This window comes from Phyllobates terribilis, unplaced genomic scaffold (assembly GCF_046119375.1).
Source record: "Phyllobates terribilis strain yellow unplaced genomic scaffold, ASM4611937v1 Scaffold_8__6_contigs__length_399053987, whole genome shotgun sequence".
Lineage (NCBI taxonomy): Eukaryota > Metazoa > Chordata > Amphibia > Anura > Dendrobatidae > Phyllobates > Phyllobates terribilis.
The window spans coordinates 390356941-390379044 of record NW_027362768.1 but is presented as its reverse complement, the minus strand read 5'-3'; the positions used below and the strand labels follow the sequence as shown (position 1 = coordinate 390379044).

Here is a 22104-nt window from a genome sequence, read left to right as displayed (position 1 = left end):
CTGCAGATGGTCGCTCCCGGGTGGCTGTATACTCCCTCTGCAGATGGTCGCTCCCGGTTGGCTGTATACTGCCTCTGCAGATGGTCGCTCCCGGTTGGCAGTATACTCCCTCTGCAGATGGTTGCTCCCGGGTTGCTGTATACTCCCTCTACAGATGGTTGCTCCCGGGTGGCTGTATACTCCCTCTGCAGATGGTCGCTCCCGGGTGGCTGTATACTCCCTCTGCAGATGGTCGCTCCCGGGTGGCTGTATACTCCCTCTGCAGATGGTCGCTCCCGGGTGGCTGTATACTTCCTCTGCAGATGGTCGCTCCCGGGTGGCTGTATACTCCCTCTGCAGATGGTCGCTCCCGGTTGGCTGTATACTCCCTCTGCAGATGGTTGCTCCCGGGTGGCTGTATACTCCCTCTGCAGATGGTTGCTCCCGGTTGGCTGTATACTCCCTCTGCAGATGGTCGCTCCCGGGTGGCTGTATACTCCCTTTGCAGATGGTCGCTCCCGGGTGGCTGTATACTCCCTCTGCAGATGGTCGCTCCCGGGTGGCTGTATACTCCCTCTGCAGATGGTCGCTCCCGGGTGGCTGTATACTCCCTCTGCAGATGGTCGCTCCCGGGTGGCTGTATACTCCCTCTGCAGATGGTCGCTCCCGGTTGGCTGTATACTCCCTCTGCAGATGCTCGCTCCCGGGTGGCTGTATACTCCCTCTGCAGATGCTCGCTCCCGGGTGGCTGTATACTCCCTCTGCAGATGGTCGCTCCCGGGTGGCTGTATACTCCCTCTGCAGATGGTCGCTCCCGGGTGGCTGTATACTCCCTCTGCAGATGGTCGCTCCCGGATGGCTGTATACTCCCTCTGCAGATGGTCGCTCCCGGGTGGCTGTATACTCCCTCTGCAGATGGTCGCTCCCGGGTGGCTGTATACTCCCTCTGCAGATGGTCGCTCCCGGGTGGCTGTATACTCCCTCTGCAGATGGTCGCTCCCGGGTGGCTGTATACTCCCTCTGCAGATGGTCGCTCCCGGTTGGCTGTATACTCCCTCTGCAGATGGTCGCTCCCGGTTGGCTGTATACTCCCTCTGCAGATGCTCGCTCCCGGGTGGCTGTATACTCCCTCTGCAGATGCTCGCTCCCGGGTGGCTGTATACTCCCTCTGCAGATGGTCGCTCCCGGGTGGCTGTATACTCCCTCTGCAGATGGTCGCTCCCGGGTGGCTGTATACTCCCTCTGCAGATGGTCGCTCCCGGGTGGCTGTATACTCCCTCTGCAGATGGTCGCTCCCGGGTGGCTGTATACTCCCTCTGCAGATGGTTGCTCCCGGGTGGCTGTATACTCCCTCTGCAGATGGTCGCTCCCGGGTGGCTGTATACTCCCTCTGCAGATGGTCGCTCCCGGGTGGCTGTATACTCCCTCTGCAGATGGTTGCTCCCGGGTGGCTGTATACTCCCTCTGCAGATGGTCGCTCCCGGGTGGCTGTATACTCCCTCTGCAGATGGTTGCTCCCGGGTGGCTGTATACTCCCTCTGCAGATGGTCGCTCCCGGGTGGCTGTATACTCCCTCTGCAGATGGTCGCTCCCGGGTGGCTGTATGCTCCCTCTGCAGATGGTCGCTCCCGGGTGGCTGTATACTCCCTCTGCAGATGGTTGCTCCCGGGTGGCTGTATACTCCCTCTGCAGATGGTCGCTCCCGGGTGGCTGTATACTCCCTCTGCAGATGGTCGCTCCAGGGTGGCTGTATTCTCCCTCTGCAGATGGTCGCTCCCGGGTGGCTGTATACTCCCTCTGCAGATGGTCGCTCCCGGTTGGCTGTATACTGCCTCTGCAGATGGTCGCTCCCGGTTGGCAGTATACTCCCTCTGCAGATGGTTGCTCCCGGGTTGCTGTATACTCCCTCTACAGATGGTTGCTCCCGGGTGGCTGTATACTCCCTCTGCAGATGGTCGCTCCCGGGTGGCTGTATACTCCCTCTGCAGATGGTCGCTCCCGGGTGGCTGTATACTCCCTCTGCAGATGGTCGCTCCCGGGTGGCTGTATACTCCCTCTGCAGATGGTCGCTCCCGGGTGGCTGTATACTCCCTCTGCAGATGGTCGCTCCCGGTTGGCTGTATACTCCCTCTGCAGATGGTCGCTCCCGGGTGGCTCTATGCTCCCTCTGCAGATGGTCGCTCCCGGGTGGCTGTATACTCCCTCTGCAGATGGTCGCTCCCGGGTGGCTGTATACTCCCTCTGCAGATGGTTGCTCCCGGGTGGCTGTATACTCCCTCTGCAGATGGTCGCTCCCGGGTGGCTGTATACTCCCTCTGCAGATGGTCGCTCCCGGGTGGCTGTATACTCCCTCTGCAGATGTTTGCTCCCGGGTGGCTGTATACTCCCTCTGCAGATGGTTGTTCCCGGGTGGCTGTATACTCCCTCTGCAGATGGTCGCTCCCGGTTGGCTGTATACTCCCTCTGCAGATGGTCGTTCCCGGGTGGCTGTATACTCCCTGTGCAGATGGTTGCTCCCGGGTGGCTGTATACTCCCTCTGCAGATGGTTGCTCCCGGGTGGCTGTATACTCCCTCTGCAGATGGTCGCTCGCGGTTGGCTGTTTACTCCCTCTGCAGATGGTCGCTCCCGGGTGGCTGTATACTCCCTCTGCAGATGGTCGCTCCCGGGTGGCTGTATACTCCCTCTGCAGATGGTTGCTCCCGGGTGGCTGTATACTCCCTCTGCAGATGGTTGTTCCCGGGTGGCTGTATACTCCCTCTGCAGATGGTCGCTCCCGGTTGGCTGTATACTCCCTCTGCAGATGGTCGCTCCCGGTTGGCTGTATACTCCCTCTGCAGATGCTCGCTCCCGGGTGGCTGTATACTCCCTCTGCAGATGCTCGCTCCCGGGTGGCTGTATACTCCCTCTGCAGATGGTCGCTCCCGGGTGGCTGTATACTCCCTCTGCAGATGGTCGCTCCCGGGTGGCTGTATACTCCCTCTGCAGATGGTCGTGTAGCACCCTGAGGATTCGGCTGCTACAGGGGTATTGCACCTCAACCCAGAGGTGTGATATTCCACTCCCGGGTAAGGAAGGAGTGTGGACCTGAGCTCGGTAGGCTGCATGCACTACACACATCCCATTTCCGAGGAGCAGGCCGACGGCACTCCCACTTAGAAATGTGCAGGTGCGACCGAGTCTGTTCCTGGCTGGAGTGGGAGGGGGGAGGAACATCCCATGTAGTGTAGGGGCAGATAGGGGGAGCAGTCTGGGTAGTGGTAGGAGCTCATTGGGTGCTGGTCACCTGAGCTCACACATAGAGGGATATATAAGGAGGGCACCAACTAGGATCAGGGTCAGACGCAGAGGAGCCTGTCAGTCAGCTGCAGAGAGCAAGTCTGCTGCAGAGGAAGTCAGCCTGCAGCAAGGGAGCAGAGCAGACCTGAGCCTGAAGAGAGAGAGAGTGGAGTGCAGAAAGACCCAGAGGGGGACAAAGAAGGGACCCAAGAACCCAAATAAGAACACCGGGTGAGGAGTCAGCAGAAGGGTACCGGAACCCAAGCTGGTGGGGGTAAAGACATTCCCCAGCCAGAGACCGGAGACCGTGGGCAGAGTCTGTCACGGTCACCCACTACATTCACCCTGAAGGCAAACCACATGGAGGGTCAGGGAACCTGAGGCCAAAGGTTGCCCAACAGAAGGCCCGAGGGAGCTGGATTTAGGTGAATCACTGGTGGGGACGGCTGAAGGAAGGACAGAGGGAGAGCTCAGGGCCACGCTCCGGACTTGTTTGGGGGTTGGCCGGATCCAGGACCTGGTGGACGCAGCACGGCTCGGGAGGTCACTTGGAGCTAGAGTGACCAGGAACATCTGCAGTAAGTAAAGACCCTTAACTGCACTACCCGAGTCTGTCATCATTACCGGCTGCACCGCACCACCACAACCCCCATCCTCTGCGCCTGTCCCCTCTGAGGCTATACCCCTCCCGTTGGGGGTTATCCCACCAAGCTGCGCATCCACCATCAGCCTCAGCGGACCCTGCTGCAGCGGCGGCCACAGTGACCGCATCACAACGGGTGGCGTAGTCGACACAACGAACTTTAATAACATCAGTAAAGACTGCCACATAACCCTGAGCTTGACGCCCTGGGCACGGGACCGGGTCACAGCCGCTCGGAGACTACAACCCCCCCCATCTGATCCGGTGCCGGGTATTCCCCTCAAAAAGGAATATGTCCCAGGGGGCGCGTCAACTTTGGCGTAGTCGGCAGGATTACGTGCCCGCAACACCCGGGTACTGCGTGCCTGAAGAAAAGTGCAAGTTTACCTCAGAAAGAAGTCTCCCGCCGGTTCCGGAGGGTCCACGCCATCGGACTCCATCACCAGTCGTTTCCCGCCGATTGTCCGCCATTTCCAGCTTGTTCCCGCCATCTGCAGAGTTTCCCGCCACTGGGCGACGCTTCCCGCCAAAACCGCAGATTTCCCGCCTTGGAAGAGCAGCGGACGCCATTATGGGCGTACCAAAGGAGGGCAAGAGGCCACCTCCCATCGTGGGCCAGGACAGAAAATGGCGCCAAAAGTGGAAACCGCCCCCACCAACAGAGACTGTGATGCTGGAGGTGTCTGTCAGCGTGAAAGAACTACCCCTGGAGCTGACAGTCACCGAGTTGCCCCGGGACCGCCCTCGAAGTGGGAGGAGACGAAAGAAAAGAGCAAAGATGGGTGTCGCTTGGAGCAGTCTAGAACGAGCGCACCCGGAGGCGAGGTGTCCAGAGCAAGAGCACCCGGAGTCGAGGAGAGAAAGAGTAGACCCGGGAATGGAGCGGCAGCAGAGCAGCACCGGCCCGCTGGCCAGGAGCCTGCAGAAGGAAGAAGGAGGAGAGCAGAGCAGCACCGGCCCGCTGGCCAGGAGCCTGCCGGAAGCAGAGCAGAGCAGCACCGACCCGATGGTCAGGAGCCTGCTAGAGTCAACAACCCCGCTAGGCTTAGCGGAGATTCTGGCGCAGCTTCCCCGAGATCGGGAGTGCGCGCGGAGTGCCCTGGAGGGCCTCGCGGGAAGGATGGCCCGAGTGCAGAGGGAGATCCTGGCGGAGTGGGGCCGGGAGATGGCCCAGCAAGCTGGAATCCGCCCACGGAACCCGCTCCCTTGGAAGAAGACGTCGACTACCTCTGCGGATGACGCGGGAGGACCCAAGGCCGGAGACGGCGCAGAAGAGGGAGCGAGACGTATGGCAGCAGGTAAGGGGGACGCCTATACCCCATACCGGAAGACCACCCACCTGCCCCAGCTCCCCGTCGCAGAGCCCGAAAGTCCCCCTGCCGTACCCGAGACCGCCATGACACCGCCACCGACTAGGCCCCGACCGGAAGCCGCCGTCGCGACCCCAGTGACGTCACGCGTCGTGACCCGGAGCGTGGCGCAGGAAGAAGAGCCTCCGGCCTGGTCACAGGGCCTAGTGTTTCCGGGCGCCGCATCCAAAGCAGAGCCATCTACCTCCGCGGAGCCTCCGGCCTGGTCGCAAGGCCAGGTAACCCAGGGCGCCGCCGTCCTTACGGTGCCCTTCACCTTCCAGGTGCCCCAGGCCTGGCCGCAAGGCCTGGGCAACCCGGGCGCCATCACCACCGCGCCCGCGCCCGTAATACCAAGGGTGCCACACCTGGGGGAGGACCTCTTCGGCCAGCTCACATGGCCGGACGGGCGGCCCTTCATCTGGCCCGAAGGGTACCCTGAGCTAGAACGGCAGCAAAGACTAGGGCCCTTGTGTGAGCCCCTGATCCCGGCTCCAAAGCCCGTGACTCGGGTCTCGCCTCCACTCGAGGAAGCCCAGTTCGTGTGGGACCCCACGGGAGAAGATTTGATGGGGTTCACCGGAGAGACTCGGGCAGCTGCAGCAGAGCATACCGAGTGTTGCCGTCAACAGCTGGCAGAGTTCAAGAGAGAGCGGGAGGAGAGGCGGGCCAGAGAGCAATGGGCCCGGACCCGCAGCGCGGAGCAAAAGAGCCGGACCAGAAGGGACCCCCGTGCAGCAGATCGTCCCCGTACCATCGGGACGGTAATAAAGTTTAATGCGCAGCATGGGTGGGGCTTCATAAAGGACCAGAACACCATGGGTGACGTCTTCGTTACCCGACGGGATGTCGAGTCTCACCTGCCAGAGGGTCACAAAGGCCGTGACCTCTACGTCGGTGACGAGGTAACGTTCACCCGGCACAAGTGTGCCAAGGGACCTTACGCCCTCCACGTGCATCGCCTGACAGAGGAGGAGTTGCGGTGTAGGGAGGAAGAGCCAGAAGACCCGGACGGGTTCAAGGCTAGGAGGTACTACGATTAAGAACAGTAGTAAAGAAAAACTGTATATAGTTACCCGTCGGGGTACACAAGAAACCGTGGCTGCTTTAACGTTTAGTCCCCGTTGGGACCAGTGAACAGTTTAACCCGTGTGTCCCTTACCCAAACCAGGCTGAGGACTGTGAGCAGCCATCCCTTTCCCTTACCTGGCCGGGGACTGAGAACGGCCAAAACTTCCCTGTAAATAGTTGCGCTTCCTAAGGCGCCCCCTACTGGTTTTATAAGGAACTGCTTTTCAAAAGACTGTCGCACTTTACCTGGTCACGAGTTGCACGGTGACCAGAGGAGGAAGAAAGAAAGAGACGACGAGAATGTTATGATGATGTTTATATGAAAAAGTTTATATATATATAATATTTTATATGTTTTATATGTTTATAAAAATTTGTATGTTTGGTGTTTTTGTCTTTGCAGCCCGAGGACGTGCTGTGATTTACCAGGGGGGAATGTAGCACCCTGAGGATTCGGCTGCTACAGGGGTATTGCACCTCAACCCAGAGGTGTGATATTCCACTCCCGGGTAAGGAAGGAGTGTGGAACTGAGCTCAGATAGACTGCATGCACTACATACATCCCATTCCAGAGGAGCAGGCCGACGGCACTCCCACTTAGAAATGTGCAGGTGCGACCGAGCCTGTTCCTGGCTGGAGTGGGAGGGGGGAGGAACATCCCATGTAGTGTAGGGGCAGATAGGGGGAGCAGTCTGGGTAGTGGTAGGAGCTCATTGGGTGCTGGTCACCTGAGCTCACACATAGAGGGATATATAAGGAGGGCACCAACTAGGATCAGGGTCAGACGCAGAGGAGCCTGTCAGTCAGCTGCAGAGAGCAAGTCTGCTGCAGAGGAAGTCAGCCTGCAGCAAGGGAGCAGAGCAGACCTGAGCCTGAAGAGAGAGAGAGTGGAGTGCAGAAAGACCCAGAGGGGGACAAAGAAGGGACCCAAGAACCCAAATAAGAACACCGGGTGAGGAGTCAGCAGAAGGGTACCGGAACCCAAGCTGGTGGGGGTAAAGACATTCCCCAGCCAGAGACCGGAGACCGTGGGCAGAGTCTGTCACGGTCACCCACTACATTCACCCTGAAGGCAAACCACATGGAGGGTCAGGGAACCTGAGGCCAAAGGTTGCCCAACAGAAGGCCCGAGGGAGCTGGATTTAGGTGAATCACTGGTGGGGACGGCTGAAGGAAGGACAGAGGGAGAGCTCAGGGCCACGCTCCGGACTTGTTTGGGGGTTGGCCGGATCCAGGACCTGGTGGACGCAGCACGGCTCGGGAGGTCACTTGGAGCTAGAGTGACCAGGAACATCTGCAGTAAGTAAAGACCCTTAACTGCACTACCCGAGTCTGTCATCATTACCGGCTGCACCGCACCACCACAACCCCCATCCTCTGCGCCTGTCCCCTCTGAGGCTATACCCCTCCCGTTGGGGGTTATCCCACCAAGCTGCGCATCCACCATCAGCCTCAGCGGACCCTGCTGCAGCGGCGGCCACAGTGACCGCATCACAACGGGTGGCGTAGTCGACACAACGAACTTTAATAACATCAGTAAAGACTGCCACATAACCCTGAGCTTGACGCCCTGGGCACGGGACCGGGTCACAGCCGCTCGGAGACTACAACCCCCCCCATCTGATCCGGTGCCGGGTATTCCCCTCAAAAAGGAATATGTCCCAGGGGGCGCGTCAGTCGCTCCCGGGTGGCTGTATACTCCCTCTGCAGATGGTCGCTCCCGGGTGGCTGTATACTCCCTCTGCAGATGGTTGCTCCCGGGTGGCTGTATACTCCCTCTGCAGATGGTCGCTCCCGGGTGGCTGTATACTCCCTCTGCAGATGGTCGCTCCCGGGTGGCTGTATACTCCCTCTGCAGATGGTTGCTCCCGGGTGGCTGTATACTCCCTCTGCAGATGGTCGCTCCCGGGTGGCTGTATACTCCCTCTGCAGATGGTTGCTCCCGGGTGGCTGTATACTCCCTCTGCAGATGGTCGCTCCCGGGTGGCTGTATACTCCCTCTGCAGATGGTCGCTCCCGGGTGGCTGTATGCTCCCTCTGCAGATGGTCGCTCCCGGGTGGCTGTATACTCCCTCTGCAGATGGTTGCTCCCGGGTGGCTGTATACTCCCTCTGCAGATGGTCGCTCCCGGGTGGCTGTATACTCCCTCTGCAGATGGTCGCTCCCGGGTGGCTGTATTCTCCCTCTGCAGATGGTCGCTCCCGGGTGGCTGTATACTCCCTCTGCAGATGGTCGCTCCCGGTTGGCTGTATACTGCCTCTGCAGATGGTCGCTCCCGGTTGGCAGTATACTCCCTCTGCAGATGGTTGCTCCCGGGTTGCTGTATACTCCCTCTACAGATGGTTGCTCCCGGGTGGCTGTATACTCCCTCTGCAGATGGTCGCTCCCGGGTGGCTGTATACTCCCTCTGCAGATGGTCGCTCCCGGGTGGCTGTATACTCCCTCTGCAGATGGTCGCTCCCGGGTGGCTGTATACTCCCTCTGCAGATGGTCGCTCCCGGGTGGCTGTATACTCCCTCTGCAGATGGTCGCTCCCGGTTGGCTGTATACTCCCTCTGCAGATGGTCGCTCCCGGGTGGCTCTATGCTCCCTCTGCAGATGGTCGCTCCCGGGTGGCTGTATACTCCCTCTGCAGATGGTCGCTCCCGGGTGGCTGTATACTCCCTCTGCAGATGGTTGCTCCCGGGTGGCTGTATACTCCCTCTGCAGATGGTCGCTCCCGGGTGGCTGTATACTCCCTCTGCAGATGGTCGCTCCCGGGTGGCTGTATACTCCCTCTGCAGATGTTTGCTCCCGGGTGGCTGTATACTCCCTCTGCAGATGGTTGTTCCCGGGTGGCTGTATACTCCCTGTGCAGATGGTTGCTCCCGGGTGGCTGTATACTCCCTCTGCAGATGGTTGCTCCCGGGTGGCTGTATACAGGCATGGCCAAAAGTTTTGAGAATGACACCAAAATTATATTTTCACATGATCTGCTGGCCTCTGGTTTTTATTAGTGTTTGTCTGATGTTTATATCACATACAGAAATATAATTGCAATCATATTATGAGGACCAATAGGTTATATTGACAGTTAGAATGAGTTAATGCAGCAAGTCAATATTTGCAGTGTTGCCCCTTCTTCTTCAAGACCTCTGTAATTCTCCCTGGCTGCTCTCAATCAACTTTTGGACCAAATCCTGACTGATAGCAGTCCATTCTTGCATAATCAATGCTTGCATTTTGCCAGAATTTGTTGGTTTTTCTTTGTCCACCCGTCTCTTGATGATTGACCACAAGTTCACAATGGGATTAAGATCTGGGGAGTTTCCAGGCCATGGACCCAAAATCTCTATGTTTTGTTCCATGAGCTATTTAGTTATCACCTTTGCTTTATGGCAAGGTGCTCCATCATGCTGGAAAAGGCATTTTTGGGCGCCAAACTGCTCTTGGACGGTTGGGAGAAGTTGCTCTTGGAGGACATTCTGGTACCATTCTTTATTCATGGCTGTGTTTTTAGGCAAGACTGTGAGTGAGCCGATTCCCTTGGCTGAGAAGCAACCCCACACATGAATGGTTTCAGGATGCTTTACAGTTGGCATGAGACAAGACTGGTGGTAGCGCTCACCTCTTCTTCTCCGAATAAGCTGTTTTCCAGATGTCCCAAACAATCGAAAAGGGGATTCATCAGAGAAAATGACTTTGCCCCAGTCCTCAGCAGTCCACTCCCTGTACCTTTTGCAGAATATCAGTCGGTCCCTGATGTTTTTTGTGGAGAGAAGTGGCTTCTTTGCTGCCCTCCTTGAAACCAGCCCTTGCTCAAAGAGTCTCCGCCTCACAGTGCGTGCAGAAGCACTCACACCAGCCTGCTGCCATTCCTGAGCAAGCTCGGCACTGCTGGTAGTCCGATCCCGCAGCTGAAACAGTTTTAAGATACGGTCCTGGCGCTTGCTGGTCTTTCTTGGGGGCCCTGGAGCCTTTTTGACAACAATGGAAGCTCTCTCCTTGAAGTTCTTGATGATGCAATAGATTGTTGACTGAGGTGCAATCTTTGTAGCTGCGATACTCTTCCCTGTTAGGCCATTTTTGTGCAGTGAAATGATGGCTGCACGTGTTTCTTTAGAGATAACCATGGTTAACTGAAGAGAAACAATGATACCAAGAACCAGCCTCCTTTTAAAGGGTCCAGTGATGTCATTCTTACTTAATCATGACTGATTGATCGCCAGCCCTGTCCTCATCAACACCCACACCTGTGTTAATGGATCAATCACTAAAACGATGTTAGCTGCTCCTTTTAAGGCAGGACTGCAATGATGCTGAAATGTGTTTTAGGGGTTAAAGTTCATTTTCTGGGCAAATATTGACTTTGCAAGTACAGAAATTGCTGTTAAGCTGATCACTCTTTGACATTCAGGAGTATATGCAAATTGCCATTACAAAAAATGAAGCAGTAAACTTTGGAAAAATTACTATTTGTCTCATTCTCAATACTTTTGGCCATGACTGTACTCCCTCTGCAGATGGTTGCTCCCGGGTGCCTGTATACTACCTCTGCAGATGGTCGCTCCCGGTTGGCTGTATACTCCCTCTGCAGATGGTTGCTCCCGGGTGGCTGTATACTCCCTCTGCAGATGGTCGCTCGCGGTTGGCTGTTTACTCCCTCTGCAGATGGTCGCTCCCGGGTGGCTGTATACTCCCTCTGCAGATGGTCGCTCCCGGGTGGCTGTATACTCCCTCTGCAGATGGTTGCTCCCGGGTGGCTGTATACTCCCTCTGCAGATGGTTGTTCCCGGGTGGCTGTATACTCCCTCTGCAGATGGTTGCTCCCGGGTGGCTGTATACTCCCTCTGCAGATGGTTGCTCCCGGGTGGCTGTATACTCCCTCTGCAGATGGTTGCTCCCGGGTGGCTGTATACTGCCTCTGCAGATGGTCGCTCCCGGTTGGCTGTATACTCCCTCTGCAGATGGTTGCTCCCGGGTGGCTGTATACTCCCTCTGCAGATGGTTGCTCCCGGGTGGCTGTATACTCCCTCTGCAGATGGTCGCTCGCGGTTGGCTGTTTACTCCCTCTGCAGATGGTTGCTCCCGGGTGGCTGTATACTCCCTCTGCAGATGGTCGCTCGCGGTTGGCTGTTTACTCCCTCTGCAGATGGTCACTCCTGGTTGGCTGTATACTCCCTCTGCAGATGGTTGCTCCCGGGTGGCTGTATACTCCCTCTGCAGATGGTCGCTCCCGGTTGGCTGTATACTCCCTCTGCAGATGGTCGCTCCCGGTTGGCTGTATACTCCCTCTGCAGATGGTTGCTCCCGGGTGGCTGTATACTCCCTCTGCAGATGGTCGCTCGCGGTTGGCTGTTTACTCCCTCTGCAGATGGTTGCTCCCGGGTGGCTGTATACTCCCTCTGCAGATGGTCGCTCGCGGTTGGCTGTTTACTCCCTCTGCAGATGGTCGCTCCCGGTTGGCTGTATACTCCCTCTGCAGATGGTTGCTCCCGGGTGGCTGTATACTCCCTCTGCAGATGGTCGCTCGCGGTTGGCTGTTTACTCCCTCTGCAGATGGTCACTCCTGGTTGGCTGTATACTCCCTCTGCAGATGGTTGCTCCCGGGTGGCTGTATACTCCCTCTGCAGATGGTCGCTCCCGGTTGGCTGTATACTCCCTCTGCAGATGGTCGCTCCCGGTTGGCTGTATACTCCCTCTGCAGATGGTTGCTCCCGGGTGGCTGTATACTCCCTCTGCAGATGGTCGCTCGCGGTTGGCTGTTTACTCCCTCTGCAGATGGTTGCTCCCGGGTGGCTGTATACTCCCTCTGCAGATGGTCGCTCGCGGTTGGCTGTTTACTCCCTCTGCAGATGGTCGCTCCCGGTTGGCTGTATACTCCCTCTGCAGATGGTTGCTCCCGGGTGGCTGTATACTCCCTCTGCAGATGGTCGCTCGCGGTTGGCTGTTTACTCCCTCTGCAGATGGTTGCTCCCGGGTGACGTTACCTCTCTGCTGACGTTCGGCCTCCCTCTTTCTGTCTCTATAATGAGGACGTCTCCTTAATCTGCTGTGACATTCCCGATGTCTTCAGGCTTTTTCTCCTCGCTGCCGTCTGATACTGAGCGCGGGGTCTCGCTGTGTACGGCGGGCTGATACTGAGCGCGGGGTCGGGCTGTGTACGGCGGGCTGATACTGAGCGCGGGGCCGGGCTGTGTATGGCGGGCTGATACTGAGCGCGGGGCCGGGCTGTGTATGGCGGGCTGATACTGAGCGCGGGGCCGGGCTGTGTATGGCGGGCTGATACTGAGCGCGGGGCCGGGCTGTGTATGGCAGGCTGATACTGAGCGCGGGGCCGGGCTGTGTATGGCAGGCTGATACTGAGCACGGGGTCGGGCTGTGTGCGGCTGTGGCTGACCCTGGGCTGCGGCTGACCCTGGGCTGCGGCTGACTCCGGGCGGCGGCTGACCCCGGGCTGCGGTTGACTCCGGGCGGCGGCTGACCCTGGGCGGCGGCTGACCCCGGGCTGCGGTTGACTCCGGGCTGCGGCTGACCCCGGGCTGCGGTTGACTCCGGGCTGCGGTTGACTCCGGGCTGCGGCTGACCCCGGGCGGCGGCTGACCCCGGGCTGCGGTTGACTCCGGGCTGCGGCTGACCCCAGGCTGCGGCTGACCCCGGGCTGCGGTTGACTCCGGGCTGCGGCTGACCCCGGGCGGCGGCTGACCCCGGGCTGCGGTTGACTCCGGGCGGCGGCTGACCCCGGGCTGCGGTTGACTCCGGGCGGCGGCTGACCCCGGGCGGCGGCTGACCCCGGGCTGCGGTTGACTCCGGGCTGCGGCTGACCCCGGGCTGCGGTTGACTCCGGGCTGCGGTTGACTCCGGGCTGCGGCTGACCCCGGGCGGCGGCTGACCCCGGGCTGCGGTTGACTCCGGGCTGCGGCTGACCCCAGACTGCGGCTGACCCCGGGCTGCGGTTGACTCCGGGCTGCGGTTGACTCCGGGCTGCGGCTGACCCCGGGCGGCGGCTGACCCCGGGCTGCGGTTGACTCCGGGCTGCGGTTGACTCCGGGCTGCGGCTGACCCCGGGCGGCGGCTGACCCCGGGCTGCGGTTGACTCCGGGCTGCGGCTGACCCCAGGCTGCGGCTGACCCCAGACTGCGGCTGACCCCGGGCTGCGGTTGACTCCGGGCTGCGGTTGACTCCGGGCTGCGGCTGACCCCGGGCGGCGGCTGACCCCGGGCTGCGGTTGACTCCGGGCGGCGGCTGACCCCGGGCTGCGGTTGACTCCGGGCTGCGGTTGACTCCGGGCTGCGGCTGACCCCGGGCGGCGGCTGACCCCGGGCGGCGGCTGACCCCGGGCTGCGGTTGACTCCGGGCTGCGGCTGACCCCGGGCTGCGGTTGACTCCGGGCTGCGGTTGACTCCGGGCTGCGGCTGACCCCGGGCGGCGGCTGACCCCGGGCTGCGGTTGACTCCGGGCTGCGGCTGACCCCAGACTGCGGCTGACCCCGGGCTGCGGTTGACTCCGGGCTGCGGTTGACTCCGGGCTGCGGCTGACCCCGGGCGGCGGCTGACCCCGGGCTGCGGTTGACTCCGGGCTGCGGTTGACTCCGGGCGGCGGCTGACCCCGGGCTGCGGTTGACTCCGGGCTGCGGCTGACCCCAGGCTGCGGCTGACCCCAGACTGCGGCTGACCCCGGGCTGCGGTTGACTCCGGGCTGCGGTTGACTCCGGGCTGCGGCTGACCCCGGGCGGCGGCTGACCCCGGGCTGCGGTTGACTCCGGGCGGCGGCTGACCCCGGGCTGCGGTTGACTCCGGGCTGCGGTTGACTCCGGGCTGCGGCTGACCCCGGGCGGCGGCTGACCCCGGGCTGCGGTTGACTCCGGGCTGCGGTTGACTCCGGGCTGCGGCTGACCCCAGGCTGCGGCTGACCCCGGGCTGCGGTTGACTCCGGGCTGCGGCTGACCCCGGGCGGCGGCTGACCCCGGGCTGCGGTTGACTCCGGGCTGCGGCTGACCCCGGGCTGCGGTTGACTCCGGGCGGCGGCTGACCCTGGGCGGCGGCTGACCCCGGGCTGCGGTTGACTCCGGGCTGCGGCTGACCCCGGGCTGCGGTTGACTCCGGGCTGCGGTTGACTCCGGGCTGCGGCTGACCCCGGGCGGCGGCTGACCCCGGGCTGCGGTTGACTCCGGGCTGCGGCTGACCCCAGGCTGCGGCTGACCCCGGGCTGCGGTTGACTCCGGGCTGCGGTTGACTCCGGGCTGCGGCTGACCCCGGGCGGCGGCTGACCCCGGGCGGCGGCTGACCCCGGGCTGCGGTTGACCCCGGGCTGCGGTTGACTCCGGGCTGCGGCTGACCCCGGGCTGCGGTTGACTCCGGACTGCGGCTGACCCCGGGCTGCGGCTGACCCCGGGCTGCGGTTGACTCCGGGCTGCGGTTGACTCCGGGCTGCGGCTGACCCCGGGCGGCGGCTGACCCCGGGCTGCGGTTGACTCCGGGCTGCGGCTGACCCCAGGCTGCGGCTGACCCCGGGCTGCGGTTGACTCCGTTCTGCGGTTGACTCCGGGCTGCGGCTGACCCCGGGCGGCGGCTGACCCCGGGCTGCGGTTGACTCCGGGCGGCGGCTGACCCCGGGCTGCGGTTGACTCCGGGCGGCGGCTGACCCCGGGCTGCGGTTGACCCCGGGCTGCGGCTGACCCCGGGCTGCGGTTGACTCCGGGCTGCGGTTGACTCCGGGCTGCGGCTGACCCCGGGCGGCGGCTGACCCCGGGCTGCGGTTGACTCCGGGCGGCGGCTGACCCCGGGCTGCGGTTGACTCCGGGCTGCGGTTGACTCCGGGCTGCGGCTGACCCCGGGCGGCGGCTGACCCCGGGCTGCGGTTGACTCCGGGCTGCGGTTGACTCCGGGCTGCGGCTGACCCCAGGCTGCGGCTGACCCCGGGCTGCGGTTGACTCCGGGCTGCGGCTGACCCCGGGCGGCGGCTGACCCCGGGCTGCGGTTGACTCCGGGCTGCGGCTGACCCCGGGCTGCGGTTGACTCCGGGCGGCGGCTGACCCTGGGCGGCGGCTGACCCCGGGCTGCGGTTGACTCCGGGCTGCGGCTGACCCCGGGCTGCGGTTGACTCCGGGCTGCGGTTGACTCCGGGCTGCGGCTGACCCCGGGCGGCGGCTGACCCCGGGCTGCGGTTGACTCCGGGCTGCGGCTGACCCCAGGCTGCGGCTGACCCCGGGCTGCGGTTGACTCCGGGCTGCGGTTGACTCCGGGCTGCGGCTGACCCCGGGCGGCGGCTGACCCCGGGCGGCGGCTGACCCCGGGCTGCGGTTGACTCCGGGCTGCGGTTGACTCCGGGCTGCGGCTGACCCCGGGCTGCGGTTGACTCCGGACTGCGGCTGACCCCGGGCTGCGGCTGACCCCGGGCTGCGGTTGACTCCGGGCTGCGGTTGACTCCGGGCTGCGGCTGACCCCGGGCGGCGGCTGACCCCGGGCTGCGGTTGACTCCGGGCTGCGGCTGACCCCAGGCTGCGGCTGACCCCGGGCTGCGGTTGACTCCGTTCTGCGGTTGACTCCGGGCTGCGGCTGACCCCGGGCGGCGGCTGACCCCGGGCGGCGGTTGACTCCGGGCGGCGGCTGACCCCGGGCTGCGGTTGACTCCGGGCGGCGGCTGACCCCGGGCTGCGGTTGACCCCGGGCTGCGGCTGACCCCGGGCTGCGGTTGACTCCGGGCTGCGGTTGACTCCGGGCTGCGGCTGACCCCGGGCGGCGGCTGACCCCGGGCTGCGGTTGACTCCGGGCTGCGGCTGACTCCGGGCTGCGGTTGACTCCGGGCTGCGGCTGACCCCGGGCGGCGGCTGACCCCGGGCTGCGGTTGACTCCGGGCGGCGGCTGACCCCGGGCTGCGGTTGACTCCGGGCGGCGGCTGACCCTGGGCGGCGGCTGACCCCGGGCTGCGGTTGACTCCGGGCTGCGGCTGACCCCGGGCGGCGGCTGACCCCGGGCTGCGGTTGACCCCGGGCTGCGGCTGACCCCGGGCGGCGGCTGACCCCGGGCGGCGGCTGATCCCGGGCTGCTTATTACGCTCCTGTTGTGCGGATTTGAGGCTTGTAATATATGTGGCGCTCATCTCTATGTGCAGCGTGTGCTGTGCGGGGACACGGCAGCATCTCATGTTCACACGGTGTGATCCCGACGCTCTCGGCGTCTCTAATCATCGCTGCGGTCTCGGCACAGTCTGGTTTGCATTACTCTGTCGCTTTATGAGGCGCTGAGACCTGCGGAGACTGAGCGGAGTACAACTCCCGCCGTGGACGTCCTGCCCTGAGCAGACTGTCACCAGCTATCGTCCTGGGAGAAGGGCTGCAACAAAGGAAGTGACTGGAGGTCCGTCCTCCACCCAAACCAGAGCTGCACTGGTCACTGCCGATGGGGGTTGTCCTCCGCAGGGGCAGGCACCGCTCCGATGCATCACAGTGGTCTCGTCTTATGGCTGCATTCAGATGACCGTATAAATCTGTCTGAGATCAGATATGAAACTCTCCCTGAGCCGCCGTCCAGTCCGTGCATTGTGGGGTGTGTCAGGCAAAGTGTATTTTTGTACTAGTTTAAAAAATGAGAGATGGCTTAAATCTCCACCCCCTGCTCATATGGAAGAGGCTACATAGTACTCACTCGTACTTCCCCCAAAACCAGAAATTTTTATGAGTGCCATAAAGCCTCTGCCCAGAGCAAGCCTTCTGGTAAACTGGAAATTCCCTCCAAAAATCCTATTGTCTATCTGTACAAACGTTTAATGACGATTTTAATAATGCACATGACGGTCACAAACACAGGGACCACATTTTTGAGATGTTCACCTTTTTCCAATTGTGATGCTGTGGTTTTCGTGGCTGGGAGACCACCGGAAGCCCGGGAAATGGGTTCTGAGCTTCTGAGCATCATAGAGATATCATATTTGATATCTATCTTCATGAATATTGGTGACGGCAAGCATGATGTCTCCATCTTGGATGTGGGACTCCCCCATACCAAGATATGAAATCTGAAGGATTTTTATGTCTTCTGCAGCTGGGTGGGTTCACAAAACCAAGCCCCCGTGTTAGGTAAACAACAGGGGCGTCTCCCAATGTTTTGGCCCCTTACTAAAAACCAGAATGGCCATTTTTAAGTCATTCTTGCCAGGGACGTCAGACGCATGCACTCCTCGCTGCATGGAAGAATCACATCTAATTTCCGGGGAGCCCCCCCCCCCCCCAGAATCTGAGACCATCACCTCGTGGCGCAGGTTTTGCTATTACTTATCCCTTTTATTTTAATAACTGTTGATGCATACATGTAAATTGTCTCCTTTATAATATCTTGTATATATTTTGTAAACACTGCCCACCTTTTGGGAGTAAATCATTAATTATTTACCAGTTTCTTTCTTCTTGTCCTATGTCGAGCAAACACGTTCCTCACCCGCTAATTCACGTTACCTACCAGGTACCCGATCCACCTGTTAAGCGATCGGTGGTGGCAGTATACCAGTATTTATGTGATATTGTGGTTTGAGGGTGGCTGGTCGGAGGTATATATACGTTCCTGGAAGGAACTGGTGGTATATATACGTCCTGTCACATCACGTGCCGCAATAGTCGACATAAATTAGAGCAGCTGCGCCCGTGCTTATCCTCGGTCAATACCGTGTTTAACCAGCAGGATAAGGGGGCGCCAGAGGGCTGCCAAGTCTGACCAAGTGTGTTTCCCTGACAGTCTGATCTCAGACAGATTTATACGGTCATCTGAACGCCCTCGTCGTATGTCACAGATCAAATATCAGAGCGCTCCGTCTTACCGGAGAATGATCAGAGTGGTTTTGTCTGATTTCAAAGGGCATATAAGATGGGCCGTGCCTGGTGGGTACCACTTTGATGACACCTGTGGTGCGGGGAGTGCGCTCTACACCTCTGTACTCCTCGGGACTGTGCTGCATTTCTTTGCTTTTTCTGTGGTTTTTGCGCCGTGGTTTTTGCGCCGTGGTTTTTGCGCCGTGGTTTTTGCGCCGTGGTTTTTGCGCTGTGGTTTTTGCGCTGTGATTTTTTTGTGCTGTGATTTTTGCGCCGTGGTTTTTGCGCCGTGGTTTTTGCGCCGTGGTTTTTGCGCTGTGATTTTTGCGCTGTGATTTTTTTGTGCTGTGATTTTTGCGCCGTGGTTTTTGCGCTGTGGTTTTTGCGCTGTGGTTTTTGCGCCGTGGTTTTTGCGCTGTGGTTTTTGCGCTGTGGTTTTTTGCGCTGTGATTTTTTTGCGCTGTGATTTTTTTGTGCTGTGATTTTTGCGCTGTGGTTTTTTTGTGCTGTGATTTTTTTGTGCTGTGATTTTTGCGCCGTGGTTTTTGGGCCGTGGTTTTTGCGCCGTGGTTTTTGCGCCGTGGTTTTTGCACTGTGGTTTTTTGCGCTGTGATTTTTGCGCTGTGATTTTTTTTGTGCTGTGATTTTTGCGCCGTGGTTTTTGCGCTGTGATTTTTGCGCTGTGATTTTTTTTGTGCTGTGATTTTTGCGCCGTGGTTTTTGCGCTGTGGTTTTTGCGCCGTGGTTTTTGCGCCGTGGTTTTTGCGCCGTGGTTTTTGCACCGTGGTTTTTGCACCGTGGTTTTTGCGCTGTGATTTTTTTGCGCTGTGATTTTTTTGCGCTGTGATTTTTGCGCTGTGGTTTTTTTGTGCTGTGATTTTTTTGTGCTGTGATTTTTGCGCCGTGGTTTTTGGGCCGTGGTTTTTGCGCCGTGGTTTTTGCGCCGTGGTTTTTGCGCCGTGGTTTTTGCGCTGTGTTTTTTTGCGCTGTGATTTTTGCGCTGTGATTTTTTTTGTGCTGTGATTTTTGCGCCGTGGTTTTTGCGCTGTGGTTTTTGCGCCGTGGTTTTTGCGCCGTGGTTTTTGCGCCGTGGTTTTTGCGCCGTGGTTTTTGCGCCGTGGTTTTTGCACCGTGGTTTTTGCACTGTGGTTTTTGCGCCGTGGTTTTTGCGCTGTGGTTTTTTTCGCCGTGGTTTTTGCACTGTGGTTTTTGCGCCGTGGTTTTTGCGCTGTGGTTTTTGTGCTGCTCCTTGGAGCAGGTGTTTACTTCTCTTCTTCCTCTTCCTCTCACCTCCTTTGTGTCCATTGCAGAAAGCCGTACGAGTGACCACCATGATGAAGAGGCTGAGAGCTCCGGAGCAGACCGAGTCCAAGACCCCTTCACCATCTAACGAGAACGAGCTGACGCCAGGCCTGGCGACCCCAGCGCCATCACCAGCCAGCACACCGGCGGCCGGGGACACGCCAACTCTGCTGACTCCATCTCCAGACGAAACCGGCTGAGACCCCCCTGATAGAATAGAAAACCCAGCCCCCTCCTCACCACAGAGCATACTCTCATTAACCCTTCCTACCCCTCCGTTCGGGAGGGCTTCTCTGCAGTTATTTCATTAACATTGTTGCTGTCAGAGAGATCTGCACCTGATTGCAGCACAGAGCGACGCCAGACCCGCTGATTGCTAGACGGAAGCGCAGCACCGACCCCCATTGCATTAACCCCTTCACTGCTAGAGCAGAGCCTTTATTTTTATTCCGCATCCCTTAGTTGCTAGAACTTTGCGTCGTTAGAATAACGTTATTTCCCTCCCCCCGTTATGACGCTGAGTATAAGACCGCGCCTCGCACCCCAATCATCGCCTCTCGCCACAGATAAAAGCAAAGTTTATAAAACTTTTTATTGAAGTGTAACTTTTTTTCAGCCTCTTTGTGGCATTTTCTTATTACTTCCCCCAACAAGTATATAAAATGAGCATGATAAGAAGGCTTCCGCCTCGCCCCGGGGAGCCCCCATAAGACGAGCCATACACCCCTCCCCCACTTTACTACACGACGCTGCGGGTTTGACCGGTCCACTTTAAGCCTGTAGGAAGCGGCAAGCTTATATCTTCAGGTCGCCCCCTTGTTTCCTCGTCCTTTCCTGGACCCCCTTTGGTGGGACATATAATGTACAGACCTCTCCTCTGTGTTTTGTAAGCTTTATCTGAATAAATGTGCTGCTTATCCCATTTGTCGCAGTCTCCATGATGGGCGAAGGGTCCGAACATATAAAAACTACAACCTAGGAAAATAATGCTCTTACTGTGTACAGGTGGCGCTCCTCGGGGGTGGAGACTAAGCTAGGTCCCTCCCCCTGCCAGGCAGGACCACGCCCACACTCCCAACCACACCCACGAGGCTCCGCCTGGCTAAACGAACAGTAGAGCACATCGGCGGGGCCACAATCCAGCTATGAATCCTACATCAGCAGCCATGTTTCCACCTACTTAAGCTGCTAACAGGCTAATATAACCAGGAACTGTCTCAATTCTCCGCTCTTGAGAGGGTGGTGCCCTGGTAGCATTTAGCCAGCACTATAAGAACTAGAACCTCCTTTCCCTAGATTCCCAGCCTGCACTTCTCCTGCCATTGTCCAATGGTTTGTCAACTTAATGTTATGTACGGAGTGTCACGGATTACACTTCACGGGCTGCGGGGAGGAAGTCACACTGGAGGGCGATGCTCTGCGGAGAGGAAGTCACACTGGAGGGCGATGCTCTGCGGGGAGGAAGTCACACTGGAGGGCGATGCTCTGCGGGGAGGAAGTCACTGGAGGGCGATGCTCTGCGGGGAGGAAGTCACACTGGAGGGTGATGATCTGCGGGGAGGAAGTCACACTGGAGGGCGATGCTCTGCGGAGAGGAAGTCACACTGGAGGGCGATGCTCTGCGGAGAGGAAGTCACACTGGAGGGCGATGCTCTGCGGGGAGGAAGTCACACTGGAGGGCGATGCTCTACGAGAAGGAAGTCACACTGGAGGGCGATGCTCTGCGGGGAGGAAGTCACACTGGAGGGCGATGCTCTGCGAGAAGGAAGTCACACTGGAGGGCGATGCTCTGCGGAGAGGAAGTCACACTGGAGGGCGATGCTCTGCGGGGAGGAAGTCACACTGGAGGGCGATGCTCTGCGAGAAGGAAGTCACACTGGAGGGCGATGCTCTGCGGGGAGGAAGTCACACTGGAGGGTGATGATCTGCGGGGAGGAAGTCACAGTGGAGGGCGATGCTCTGCGGGGAGGAAGTCACAGTGGAGGGCGATGCTCTGCGGCTGCACATCGTCCCCTGCAGACTGGTTATTACTGTATCAGTTGCGATGCCGTTGTCTGAACGCACAGCAGTGACGGTGGCTGCAGGGACCCCGCGTCATCTGTCCCCCGATCTCCACACACTTTACACATCTGACGGGATTCCCAGATTCTTCCTCATGAGGCTACAAGGTCTCACCCCGCGATCAGTGACGGGATTCCCAGATTCTTCCTCATGAGGCTACAAGGTCTCACCCCGCGATCAGTGACGGGATTCCCAGATTCTTCCTCATGAGGCTACAAGGTCTCACCCCGCGATCAGTGACGGGATTCCCAGATTCTTCCTCATGAGGCTACAAGGTCTCACCCCGCGATCAGTGACGGGATTCCCAGATTCTTCCTCATGAGGCTACAAGGTCTCACCCCGCGATCAGTGACGGGATTCCCAGATTCTTCCTCATGAGGCTACAAGGTCTCCCCGCGATCAGTGACGGGATTCCCAGATTCTTCCTCATGAGGCTACAAGGTCTCACCCCGCGATCAGTGACGGGATTCCCAGATTCTTCCTCATGAGGCTACAAGGTCTCACCCCGCGATCAGTGACGGGATTCCCAGATTCTTCCTCATGAGGCTACAAGGTCTCACCCCGCGATCAGTGACTGGAGAGGAAAACATCTAGGAAGGAGAAGATATTCCAGAGTCTCAATAGTTATTGTGCGTCTTG

At 59.5% G+C, this 22104-nt stretch overlaps 1 protein-coding gene across 1 annotated transcript in view; it reads left to right on the top strand.

The window, feature by feature from the left end:
* The window catches only part of CAMKV (CaM kinase like vesicle associated), a 197531-nt gene extending 177205 nt beyond the window's left edge, over window positions 1-20326 (top strand). The window contains exon 11 of the mRNA XM_073645184.1: window positions 19413-20326. Coding sequence (XP_073501285.1) covers window positions 19413-19604 — 192 coding nt within the window. The 3' untranslated portion in view covers window positions 19605-20326. The remainder of the gene's footprint in view (window positions 1-19412) is intronic.
* Window positions 20327-22104: the final 1778 nt, after the last annotated feature.